Source organism: Ovis aries, chromosome 21 (assembly GCF_016772045.2).
Source record: "Ovis aries strain OAR_USU_Benz2616 breed Rambouillet chromosome 21, ARS-UI_Ramb_v3.0, whole genome shotgun sequence".
NCBI lineage: Eukaryota > Metazoa > Chordata > Mammalia > Artiodactyla > Bovidae > Ovis > Ovis aries.
In genome coordinates, this window is record NC_056074.1 from 5,811,340 (window position 1) to 5,825,008 (window position 13,669).

General features: G+C 37.8%; 1 protein-coding gene across 3 annotated transcripts in view; it reads left to right on the top strand.

Moving 5' to 3' along the window:
* NOX4 (NADPH oxidase 4) overlaps positions 1-10,875 on the top strand; it is a 185,104-nt gene extending 174,229 nt beyond the window's left edge. For all 3 annotated transcript variants that reach the window (XM_060404224.1, XM_012101598.4, XM_027959403.3), the window contains one exon: positions 2,562-10,875. In XM_060404224.1, the coding sequence (XP_060260207.1) occupies positions 2,562-2,682 (121 nt within the window). In that variant the 3' untranslated portion in view covers positions 2,683-10,875. The remainder of the gene's footprint in view (positions 1-2,561) is intronic.
* Positions 10,876-13,669: the final 2,794 nt, after the last annotated feature.

Here is a 13,669-nt window from a genome sequence, read left to right on the forward strand (position 1 = left end):
GTGCTGAAGAACACTCTTGAGAGTCCCTTGACTAGCAAGGAGATCAAACCATTCAGTCCTAAAGGAAACCAACCCTGAATCGTCATTGGAAGGACTATTGCTGAAGTTGAAGCTCCAAATCTTTGGCCACATGATGCAAAGAGCCAGCTCACTGGAAAAGACCCTTATGCTAGGAAAGATTGAGGCAAAGGGGAAAAGGAGGCAACAGTGGATGAGATGGTTCAATGTCATCACTGACTCAATGGACATGAGTTTGAACAAACTGTGAGATAATGAAGGACAGGGAAGCCTGGTATACTGCACTTAACGGGGTCACAAAGAACAGGGCACAACTGCGTGACTCAACGACAACCACAGTTTTGTACTTTTAGATGTCTGATTCCAAAATTTATTTATTCTTTTCAATACTGTTGCACTTGTTTCTGGCATACAGTTTGTTACTTGGGTTTAGTTTGATCTTTCCAGAGCTTGCTTTTAAACTACGTTGGTAATGTCAGGAAGATCCCCTGGAGGAGGAAATGGCAACCCACTCCAGTGCTCTTGCCTGGTAAGTCCACTGGACAGGGGAGCACCATGGACTACAGTCCACTGTGTTGCAGAGTTGGATGCAACTGAGCGCACTTGCACACAGTGTGTGTCCAGGGCACCCTGCAGTCTAAGGCTGAAAGTCAGGTGAGCAAGTGAAGTCGCGCAGTCATGTCCGACTCTTTGCGACCCCATGGACTCTAGCCTGCGAGGCTGCTCCGTCCATGGGATTCTCCAGGCAAGAACACTACAGTGGGTTGCCATTTCCTTCTCCAGAGGATCTTCCCGACCCAGGGATCAAACCTGGGTCTCCTGCAGGCAGACGGTTTACCCTCTGAGCCACCAGGGAAGCCCAGCCTAAGGCTAATTTTAGCAAATCCTGCCTACACTTTGCAAATAAGGTAATTCCTTTTAAAGTCTCCTATCCATTGCCAATATACTATATACGTAGGTATTTCCATTTTAGCTTGTGGTAATATGAATTGTTGATAACCTTATATAAACTCAGTATTTTTTGGCCGGCTTCTTCCTAGTAGTTCTTTACTCAGCTTCACAAGGAGATTAGCACTCAGCCACAGACTTGAAGATACTTCACTGCAGATCTCCAGAGCTGCTTTCTTTTGATACCGCCTCACTTTCCGTATAGCTACTTAAGTCTTCATGAACTCCATTCCTTTCTCTTTAACTCAGTAAGACCACCAGTCTCTGCGTGAGTTCCCCTCTTATAAGATTCTGCTGCTTCTTTTAATCATTTGTTACATTATTTTTAAATTTTCTTTTTAATTGGAGGATAATTGCTTTACAGTGTTGTGGTGATATCCGCTGTTCATCAATGCGAATCAGTAACAATTACGTATATATCCTCGCCCTCTTGAGCTTCCCCCCTTCCACCCCTCTTGTGCTTCATCTTTTAAATCGCCTTCAGGCAACAAGTAGAGACAATTTTTGTGCTCACCTTATTTTTTTCATTTTTCCTAGGGATGAACAGTTCTGTGCTGCCTGTTGGCCAGTATCTGGACATAATTGTTTTATATATTCTTTGTTTTGTCCTATTTTTTAAATGCAAGAGGGTAAATCTAGTCCCTATTACTCCATCATGGGTGCAAATAGAAATTTATTTTGTGGTTCTTTGTTTCATTTTTCAAGGTTAAAAGTTTTCAATAAACTTATATTTTCAGTATTTATTATAAATGTAGGTACCCATTTAAATGGATTATCTTTCTGTTCAGCAACAATTATTCTCAGATAATGAATACATACTGTATTTATCCAAACTGTGATTAGAATTGTTAATCATTTTGATATCCTAGGAAGAATTCAATACAAACCAACAAACTTTGAAGGAAATCAATGTGAAATAGTAGTCATTTCATAGAATGGATTTATTCTATTTGTTAGGAATATGTATAATTTGTCTACTAAAATGTTGGTGAATAATAAAACCTGCTTGGCATTTGTTACAATTATTGTGCAACATAAATAAAAGAAAACATATCCAGATTAATATTCTTAGTGTTTTAATGTGGACATAAATGAGTCACTTAAAATTATTCTTCCAAATTGGTAGTAGCTTCCTTGTCTTTTGTCTTATTCACCACGTCTGGTGAAAATCCATGAGATCTTTAGAGAAAAAAATTGTCTGTAAAGCATCAAGTATGAGAAGAACTGATATGGTCCAGGGTGGATGGGAATCTGTTCATAATGTCACATGAGGCAGTTGGCGTCTATCAGCTGCTGCTCCCGACTTGATTTCTGCTCTCATCAGTGACATGCAGACTGCTCAGTCTCTCTGCTAACTAACAAATAGGTGTTATATTTTTTGAATTCTCTTGATTTCTAGCATAAAAAGCATGAGGTAAATAAAATATCCTCTCTTACATTTGGTAATACAGTGGTTGGAAAATTATTTGTATACAAAGATGTATACATTAAGAAATTAACTTTATTAACACTTTAAACACACTAGAAACATACTTCTTGTCATGTTCTGCCTAATTTTCCATCTGATCTTCCATTTTCTCTCTTTATCTTTCCAGGAAAACAGTTGGGGTTTTTTGCTGTGGACCCAATTCGATTTCTAAGATTCTTCATAAGCTGAGTAATCGAAACAATTCCTATGGGACAAGATTTGAGTACAATAAAGAATCTTTCAGTTGAAAACCTCTGAGATGAACAAGGACTCTAAAGAAGGAATGAGTGCAATTTCTAAGGCTTTGAAATGCAGCTGAATCAAACAGCTGTGTCGTGCCAAACAGTAGCAAGGTTTTCTTATTTATGATTATTTTAAATGGAAATGCAGAGAGAATGTGGCAGGATGACAGGTCACATTACACATTTAATCTGGAAACCAAAGAGGCCCTGAAGGATATCTGATGTGATTATTCACTTTTCACTGCTCAGATTAAAAGAAAACTATTAGGTGCACACTGTTGATTTTTATGGCAGATTCAAGAACTCCCTAGTGAGGAGTTGCACTTGCTCATTGTGAGGCTGATAGCCTTGGTTCTCTTCTAAATTGTTTTTGGTTGAACAAATGCAAGATTGAACAAAATTAAAAATGCATTGAAACTCAGATTACATTTTCTACATGAGTATAAACAGAGAAGCATTGATTTAGCAAAGCTCCAGGCCAATATACTAGGTGTCTGAAAATACAGCACAGAATTCTGAGTTGATACGGGTACTTTGTGCCGCTTGCTCACTACTGATGCTAATACCTCTACTTGATATCTGTAAGCTTTATGCTCATTGAACCTTTTGCAGATGCTGATATAATATGTATTGATTTTTTTTTAATATTTTTCTTTCATCTTCGTTCCTTTGTCTAGGGAAATCTGCCTTCCCTTGGCATGTGTTAGACACGATGATTTAATCACTTCTTTCCATTCCCAATTTATTTAATCTATTACTATTGCATTTTAATGAGGAAATGTCATTAATGTAAATTATAAAGGGACATACAGACAGATAATTTTATTTTCCTTTTTCAGCATTTTGATTTCCATTATTATTTCCTTTTTTCCTCAGTGTAGTTTATCTTTAGGTTTTAGTTTCTCAGTCTGCATTTTGAAGACTAAGAGTATTGTGGGTATTTTGTCTTCCAGTGGTCACTGAGATATAAATTCTTTCTCTTTTTTTCACACATTGGTTTATAATGGAGACAAAGTGTGGTCACTTCCTTGAATAGGAAACCTGTATTTTACTCTTTATACAAGAGGAAATAATTAGTTATGAAAATTTAAGTTCTGAATCAAGAATATTAGTGATTCACTGTCTGGCATTCTGGGTCTTGATAAAGAATTACTGAGTTTAAAGTCACTGTAGGGACTGTGCTGTGTGATCCTATCAGCTTATGCTCCCTGCCCATTATATTCTCAGCTCAGAAAATATATTTCACTGCCTTAAGAATTAAGGCATTTTTACAATTTAGTGGTTTTCTTTTGTAGACTTGCTATCAAATATAGCACATTGCTGAAATCAGCAACATAGCTTGTGTTGCCTTTGTTAAAATTTTGCATGATATAACATAACATGATGGATTCTACTGTCATCCTTTTGCTCTGACTCACCAATAGCAATCAAGCATGCTAAACCATCTAGCATTAAATGCCCATAAACATATTACAGCTATTTCTTCCTCTCCTTGGAACTCTTTCTTGTTCTCTGTGGAAGGAAAGTGAGTCAGAAAAAGATATGGGAAATGTGCAATGTTCCTGCAGATTTAGCTCTGAAGGCATATTTAATAACCAGTACATCTTGGCAACACTTTCTAAAATAAAAATAATTTTCATAAAAACACATAACAGGAGAAAACTGGTAAAAAGAAATGAGTTAGTACAGGCTTATATGCAATATTCTTGACTAATTATAATTTATTTATGTGATTATGTTAATAAATCTCATTTCAGTAAAACTGGCAGAAGAAAAGTGATCTTTCCAAGTAGGTCTGCAATACTAGATGAAACTCTTTGCCTATTCTATTTAAACTCCAGTGGATGTTCAAACACTGAGTGTTAGACATAGGTAATTTTTGCTTCTGTAAGTAGGAATGAAACTAGGACTTCATCCTGTGTGTATGAGAGCTTTGTTTTGTTTTGAGGAATTCTTTCTCTGGGGCTAATTCTTATCAGACTGATCTTTAAAAAGTAATTTTAATGACAATAAATGTTAAAATTGAAATGGTATCCTTGAAATCTCTGTAAGCTTCCATTAGGTTTGCAAAAGATAAAGCAGGCAGAATTTTTTCAGGAGAGGGCACAAAGTTGAGTGTGCAGCAGTGTAACCTTAGGCATTTCAGTTCTGGGGTTGTTAATGTCCCTGGCTAGTGGTGTGACTACGGAAAATTGCTCTTCACTCTGGGATGAAGATTTCTCATTTGGACCAGACCTGTAGTTATTAGTCTTTTTAGTAATGTATATTTTTGAGAACTTGATTAAAGTGAATATTATGACACACCTACAAAATATTACATTTAATTTTGGCGGGCCCACAATCTCCAAAAGCAGGGACTCCTTTTTGAGAACCTCTGAACAAAATAAGGGTTTCCCAGGGGGTTCAGTGGGTTAGAATCCACCTGCAATGTAGGGAATACAGGAGACACAGAAGACACAACTTTGATCCCTGGGTCAGGAAGATCCACTGGAGGAGATCATAGCAACCCAGTCCAGTATTCTCAGCTGGAGAAGGCTGTGAAAGAGGAGCCTGGCCGGCTACAGTCCCCAGGGTAGCAAAAAGTAGGACATGACTGAGCTATTGAGCAAACACACACACAAACAGAAGAATCATTTTTATATTTGGTGTTTTTTTTTAACCTATACCTTTCAGTTCTCTGATTTTTTTAGGGGAAACTATCAATTTTTTTACAGGATTGTTCTAAGAAATGAGCTATGTAGACAAAGGAAAGGAAATTCTCTTTATATTCCCCCAGACCAAGAATCCATTGGAATTTTCCATTCCGTTTTTAATCTTTTTTGGATCTCCTGTTTTGTGTAAGGGAATGCTATGATTTTTACATATCAATTATTTTATAATACTAAACTCAGATTCATACACATACACGCAGACCCCACTCACATATATTTAGAGCTTGCTGTTTTTGTCTTTTGGGGTGTTTTTTCATTTTGTCTTTATTTGTTTTCTTAATTCAAGTTAAAGTTTAGATGATTGATAGTTTTGTTTTGTTTTGTTTTTTAATTTAGTGACTTTAAAACACCATTCAGGCATTGTGATAGTATAAACACTTAAAACAAAGAAACAGAGCAATGTAAACAAAGCATAGGCTGAATTGATTTAGTCAATGTATTCGTGTTACTCATAACCCCCCAAATCAGAGTGTGTTTGAAGCATTAACAGCAGGTAATGGATTTAAATTATAAGCCATCATTAAAGAAGCTTGCTGGAAGCAAATGGGCCAGGATTGTCATCAATAGATCAAGTTGATGATAAAGAATATTTATTATATTAATAAGAAAAATTTTAAGTAAAAAATTGTGTTTCTTTTCTTTAAGGATGGTAAACTCAGTGGAACAGTGATTTTTCTAAACACCCCATGAGACACATTTTAAAGTGCTTCTCCAATAAGCAGATCCCTTTTCTTGCATTATCCAGGAAACTTTAATATATTATAGAAACATAAAGTGATGAGGTGGTTGGATGGCATCACTGACTCAATGGACATGAGTTTGAGCAAACGCTGGGAGAGAGTGAAGGACAGGGAAGCCTGGCGTGCTGCAGTTCATGGGGTCACAAAAAGTCAGACACGACTGAGCAACTGAACAGCAACAAAGTGCTGAAGCTGGAACTACTCTGATCGTGCAGTTGAAGACTCTGAGGCCCAAAGGGAGATGAAAACTTGCTTCGAGTCATTCATTGAGTTTGTCACAGACTAAACTTTAGTCATCACTGCTACTGAAAACGGAGAAGGCAGTGGCACCCCACTCCAGTACTCTTGCCTGGAAAATCCCATGGACGGAGGAGCCTGGTAGGCTGCAGTCCATGAGGTCACTAAGAGTCGGGCGCGACTGAGTGACTTCACTTTCACTTTTCACTTTCATGCATTGGAGAAGGAAATGGCAACCCACTCCAGTGTTCTTGCCTGGAGAACCCCGGGGACGTGGGAGCCTGGTGGGCTGCCGTCTATGGGGTTGCACAGAGTCGGACATGACTGAAGTGACTTAGCAGCAGCAGCAGCAGCAGCTACTGAAAGGGGCTTTCCCGCTTCATGTGACAAATACATCTAATGAGTCACATCTGTTGGCTTGAACCTCCCCGTAAACTCTGTTTAGTGCTAGGTGGAAAATAATGTATGAGTGTTAATTCCACATTCAGGTACAGAAAATCAGTCTTTCCCCCTATGTCTTTTCTAATTTCTTACTTAGTCTTATATGTTTTGCTGATTAGAACCTATTTCCAGATAACAGTTCTAAAATGTGTCAGTGGTGGTAAAGGGATTTTGTTTTCCAGGAGTTTATAATGGAAAAATACGTAGCAGTATAGTTTCTAGGAAATGCTAATATTGCAATTTTAAATTTAGAGTCATAGACCGAAGTCATAACTTCAACAGCCTTCTAACCACCCAGGGAAATGTTGATATTAAAACAAATGACTTTGGTTCTCTGTTCGCATGACCATAACACACTTCTTGTTCAGGAGAAGAGAGTCAGCTTTCTGTAAACTCCTGAGACAGGAAATAAATGAAATCAAGCATAATGAGATGGACATTTAGTTCTACTACCACAGAACAATGAGAACTCTTTTTCCTTCTGTCTAAATCTCCCCTCCATTACCCCAACTTCTTTATTTCATTCTGTAGTATTCTCAAAGGACAGAGTTGCAAAAGCTAGCTAGATGAGGTTTTCCAAAGGAAAAAAGCAGACTTTCAATACTTGGCAAAGAAATGTCCAATAAGGGAAAAGAGAGAAAAGGTCATGTGAATCATTTAAAATTAGCAGAGTTAAGCAGCATTGTTTTAGAACAGACACCAATAATGTTTCTGAAGCTAATACAGAGAATTTTTATTTTCTCCTATACAAAAGTTTGATGTTCTTGTTTATAGAATCTAAAAATAGATTTTTATTGTATTTTACACTGGTGCAAATACCCAGTAGTCTTAATGCAGAGTCTTAATACTGTAATTTAAGAATTGGTAAGGGCAGGAAATGCCTCATAGGAGCAAACCTGGAAGGGAGAAAAAGGGAATCAAAGAAAGAAAAACTGTTTAACAGATCAGGACATGTTAATGCCTTTTTTTTTTCCCCCCATAGCATAAATGCTCAAATGTGTGGCAAAGCTAGCTATTAGTCTGGTTTGGAAAAATGTAAAGAATGTTGTCTTTGGTTCATCTTTAGGAATCCTCTCATTTTCATTGTTACTTGAATTTTTGTAAAAGCTTTGCTTTTGATCAGAATTCTATTTGGCTTCTATAAGAATTAGAGCTTTGATGAGCTGCCGGTTGACCTGGAGACAACACTGATATTTCGATGAGGACCAGCACCACATAAATACTTGAGTATATGTGGCAATAAAGGGAGGCTGCCATGCACTGCTTCAGCTGCCGACGCTGCACATTGACATTCTGTCACTGCAAGGTCATATTTCTCAGCACTTATCCTTCTAGCCAGAGAGTGAAATCTTCCTAAAAAGGCAGATGCTGAGAAAGACATTCTGCTGTATCAATAGTGTATCTGTTCACCTACATCAGCACGTTCATCTAAAGATAGTTATCATATTAAGATAACTATAAAATTCATTTTAGTGGTGAGAAATATCCCCAAGGCATAATAAGGGAGGCAAGCTTGCCTACTGTATATATACAGCACAGTATATATTTATATATATATATGTAAGCACAGTTCTCTCAGTCATGTCCTACTCTTTGCGATCCCATGGACTGTAGCCCACCAGGCTCCTCTGTCCATGGGGATTCTCCAGGCAGGAACACTGAAGTGGGTGCCATGCCCTTCTCCAAGGGATCTCCCCAACCCAAGGATCAAACCCAGATGTCTGGCACTGCCGGTGGTCTTTACCATCTGAGCCACCAGGAAGCCCATATATATGTGTATGTATGTATATATATATATATGGCTCAGCTGGAGCGGATACCTTGGAATATTTAACCACTTTCTCTTTAGCCAATGGATTGGCTGCTATATATATATACTCAGCTCTCCAGCTGAGCCTTGTGTGCTAAGTTGCTTCAGTCATGTCTGACTCTTTGCGACCCCATGGACAGTAGCCCACTGTCCATGAAGATTCGCCCGTCAAGAATACTAAAGTGGATTGCCGTGCCCTCTTCTGGGGGATCTTCCTGCCTCTGGGACCTAACCCGTGTTTCTTAAGTCTCCTGCATTGCCAGGTGGGTTCTTTACCACCACCTGGGAAGCTGAGCCTTAAGGTATGCAAAATACCTTATGACACACACGCTGGAACCTGACCTGGGTTGAACACCAGGCTCAAGTGATTAGATGTGCTGCGCAGTTTAAGCTGCAAACCCCCCGAGACTATCCAGTTCAAGAAAATACCAGCTCTTAAGTCAGCTTGGCATCGTGAATCACATACCCGGGTACCCACTAGGTACAGTTATATTCTTATGTAAAGGTGGCCAATATTTGCTCACCAGATGGCATTAGGAGAAAAGTGTCTTTATGGTCTTGTCCTTTTCATTAAAATTTAAGTTCAGAGTTGGGAAAAGTAAACATCACTTTAAAAAGTGGGAATATTTGGCAGCAGTTCTGTTCTTCCCTGAGAGTGTGCTAATTTGATCACTTTATTCAGCCACCTCCAGTCTGTAGAGTGAACAGGATCCTGGGTTAGAAATCAAAAGACTTGTAGCCTTTAGCCCTGAAAAGTATTGGACCACATGCATAAAAATAGAAATAGTATCCACCTCTGCTAAACTCACAAGGCCGCACTGTGGCAAGCATGCGGAGGAGAGGAGGAGAGGGTGGTGAAGAAGGATACATTCCGGGCAAATCTTCCTTAATAGGTGTTCTGATAGTACAGTCAAAACACTTCTCTGTGTAAAAACACGGGCTTTTCTGAGTTACAGCCATTGTTAACTAAAAGAATTTATATTTTCTGGGCAAGTAGAGAAGTACCCACAAGCAAATCGGCACCACTATCTCTCTCTCCTGAGATTTCTATAAACAAAGCCGCCTTTTTGTCTTGTATAACTGCCTTCTGAATTCCTCTTGAGTATTTTAGATCAGGCACAATGTGGCTGGAGATAGCTGTATTTATCCATGAGAGTTGAACTAGGAATTATTGGAGGGTCATTCAAGTTACCTGCTTATTTAAGGGTGATAGAGAAAAATCAGGTGCTTTTGAGACATCCTAGTGAATTAAAACAAGGCCTAATCTTAGAACTAGAAATAATTCTTAAAAAGCTTCGTAGGAATAATTATACATAGCACCTGGATTGTAGCTATTTTTTTGTGGATGGAAATAAAATTATCTTTTTTCTTACTCTTAACAAAGACACCATATTATATATTTTCATCAAAGCTTTGTAGATATTTGTATTTAAATTATATATATGCATATGTATGTGAGAGAATATTTTTATGATGGATTTAAGGAAAATTTTCCTATATGAAATCACATTCTACAATAATGTGTAATGATACTTTCCAACTTTCATTAATAATTGGAGAAAACATAGTTCACTTATCACAATGTGAGATGCTCAGAATTCTAGGCCCTTGATTCTTGTTGAGCTAAATGGAAGTGTGATTTTATACAGTGCTGGAGAAGAAGCACTATGTCAGATTCAATACTTAAAGAATTGGGAAAAAATACACTTATTTATATATGTAAGTTTATTGTTGTAGAATTATGGTACATTGTAGAAAACCTTCATTGTTTTGGTAAACAAATAAAGTTTGGGTAAATATTCCTAAAATTCCTTTCATTATAAACGAATTTCATGCCTTTGGCAGTAATAATCAAGATTTTTTTCCCAGGATTTTGAGTACGTTAGTGTTTTTTCATCCTATGAAAGACCAAATGATCACACTAGTATTACTTGTGAAGTTATTAAACGAGCGATATTTAAGAAATGTTCCTTTGAAAGATTTTGAATGTAGTATAATTCCAAGCTTCTCACGGCTCTTGTAACTTTCAGTTCAGCAGGATGTATAATTGGGAATTATGGAATTCTAGTCTCTAAACTTACTATGCTGGGTTTGGGGTTTGGATTTTATTTTTGATTTCTTTGTGTTGTGGCGTTATTCTCCAAGCTCATAATTATTCTCATTAAAGCACTGAAATATTTATATAATTTTAAGATGTCGAAACTTTGCATATTTCTCCAGAAAAATTAATAAAATATAATGTGTTCATTATGAATTCTAATGATGAGTTTTCATACTTCATTATTGACAATTTCTGTTTGCCTAAACATTGACTATACTGTAAATATTTACACCCATACAGAAAGTTCTGCTTAAAGAATTTTGATTTATTTTCCCCAATATGTCATCATCTCTGTTTTTTTGAAATTTACGCATTACACGAAATAAAGAATAATAGGATAATAGCTCACAGGTATGTTTGACATTTACATAGGTGGAGTATGAGTGGTTTGCTTTGTTGTAGACACCTGTGTTCCAGTACCATTTGAAAACTAGCTGTGTGAGTTCCCCATCAGAAAAATGCAGACCAGAATTTTCTCTAAGATTTATTCCCTCGTGTTTCTGTGCTGGCTGTGAACCTGTCATCTTAGAGTGGACAGAATGAGTGAAAATGCTTCAGTATACATGCTTATGGTCACCTTTAGGTTTTAAGGCATGCAAAATTGGAAAACCTTCTTTGCATCAGGATAAAAATTATTTGCTTCAGAGTAAAGGACTTTCTGATGGCTCAGTGTTAAAGAATCCACCTGTCCGTGCAGGAGACAAGAGTTCAATCCTTGGGTCAGGAAGATGTCCTGGAGAAGGAAATGGCCACCCGCTTCAGTACTCTTGCCTGGAAAATCCCGTGGACAGAGGAGCCTGGTGGGCTACAGTCCGCGGGGTCGCAAAGAGTGGGACACGACTTAGCAACTAAACAACAAGGACAACAACAAAAGATGTTATGCTGTCTGCGTCTCTAAATGGATGCTCTTGATGTTCCATTGTTACTCATTGTTTTCTTTCATCTAAAAGTCGTTCGTTGATCAAATCAGCTGCCACAGAGCCCTCATTTATAGAGCTTTTAGGAGTAGTGACTTGTTTGTAGGGTTTAAGCAGATTACTTCACTACATGGAACTGCATTTTTCTCAATCAATTCCTGCCGCATTACAATCCTTCAAGGGATTTATTTTCAGGGTATCTGCCTTCCTGAGATGGTGTCTTGCCTCCTGTGTTTTGCCAAGCGGTCAAGCATTCTATAATGAGCATTCCAGTAGGTCAAGTTCAGACACATTTAAAAAGCAAGATTAGCAGTTATGTGCTTGCATTCCCCATGTGCATTATTTGCTTTGTATCATAATGGGGTCATGAGTGCATGTTTTAATAGCATTCTGTGTTGTAAAATTACTCATCAGCAGCGGCCAGAAAGAACACAAAAGATAATTGGGAAAAAATGCTTTGGGAGGGTGTGCAAATCAAGGAGACTTTGATGGAAACCTCAATTCTGAAGATTAAAAGTTCCTTTAAAATGCCTTTCCTTATTCATATTGATTACCTTGCTGTCAGGAATGTGTTTGCCAGAGCTCAAAAATATGAAAATGTATGACAATAAAAGTTTCTCATCAGGCTTTTTATTAGGCAATGAAATATACAAGAAGTCTTTTTAAGTGGCTTGTGTTGCAGAGACCCTGTTTGCAGCTTGGTGGTAAATATGTCATCTAGTGGGAGATATAAGCCAATATCTAAGCCTGTTTTTGCATCTCAAATATAGACCCCATAGTATTGTATAAATAATATTTTTTACTTACAATGACTGTTAATTGTGACAGATTTCCAAGTCACCTGATATACATTTTGACAAGATGATTTCTGAAATGTAATTCCAGGCTTGTGCTGACAGAAGACTTCTGTAGGCGGTATTGATTAGTAGGCAAATTTAGACTTCGAGTTTTTAGAATAGCTCTCTGCCTTGGGTTTCTTTTGATTCCCTGGTGGCTCAGATGGTAAAGAATCTGCCTGCAGTGCAGGAGACCTGAGTTCAATCCCTAAGTCACAGAAATCCCCTGGAGAAGGGAATGGCAATCCACTCTAGCATTCTTGCCTGGAGAATTCATGGACAGAGGAGCCTGGCAGGCTGTAATCCATGGGGTCCCAAAGAGTCAGACACCAATGAACAACTAACACTTTCACTTTTGGGTTTCTTTTATGGTGGTGGTCAGAAATGGTTAGTTATTTATTTAAATCTGTAATAGGATACTTGGGGGAAAATACATTTTCGTATCCCAAAGCAGATGGAAATAACATTCCTAGCAATGTTCTACAACTGTGTAGCTTCTGTTAAGCTTTGCCTTTGGAGTAGTTGCTTGTACCCTTTAACCCTTATCTGTTAGTAACAAGAAGTGTATCCCAAATTAGATAAGCTGGCAGACGAGACCTGGGAGCCATGACTATGCTCTGAAGTTGAACTGTGACTACATTTTCTCTTCTCAGTTGTCAAATGTAAAGTCCATTCCTCACCTGTTTCATTGAGTCCAGCTTTAGCCTGAAACATTGAACTTAAAGGCTTTTGCACAGCAAAGGAAACTATAAGCAAGGTGAAAGACAACCCTCAGGATGGGAGAAAATAACAGCAAATAAAACAACTGACCACGGATTAATTTCCAAAATATACAAGCAGCTCATACAACTCAATATCAGAGAAACAAACAATCCAATCAAAAAATGGGAAAAAGATCTGAACAGACATTTCTCCAAAAAGACATACAGATGGCTAACAAACATATGAAAAGATGCTCATTATTAGAGAAATGCAAATCAAAACTACAAAGATATCACCTCACACTGATCTGAATGACCATCATCAAAAAGTCTACAAACAATAAATGCTGGAGAAGGTGTGGGGAAAAGGGAACCCTCTTGCACTTTTGGTGGGAATGTAAATGGATACAGCCACTACTGAAGACGGTATGGAGATTCCTTTAAAAACTAGGAATAAAACCACCATATGACCCAGCAATCCCACTCCTCGGCATATGTT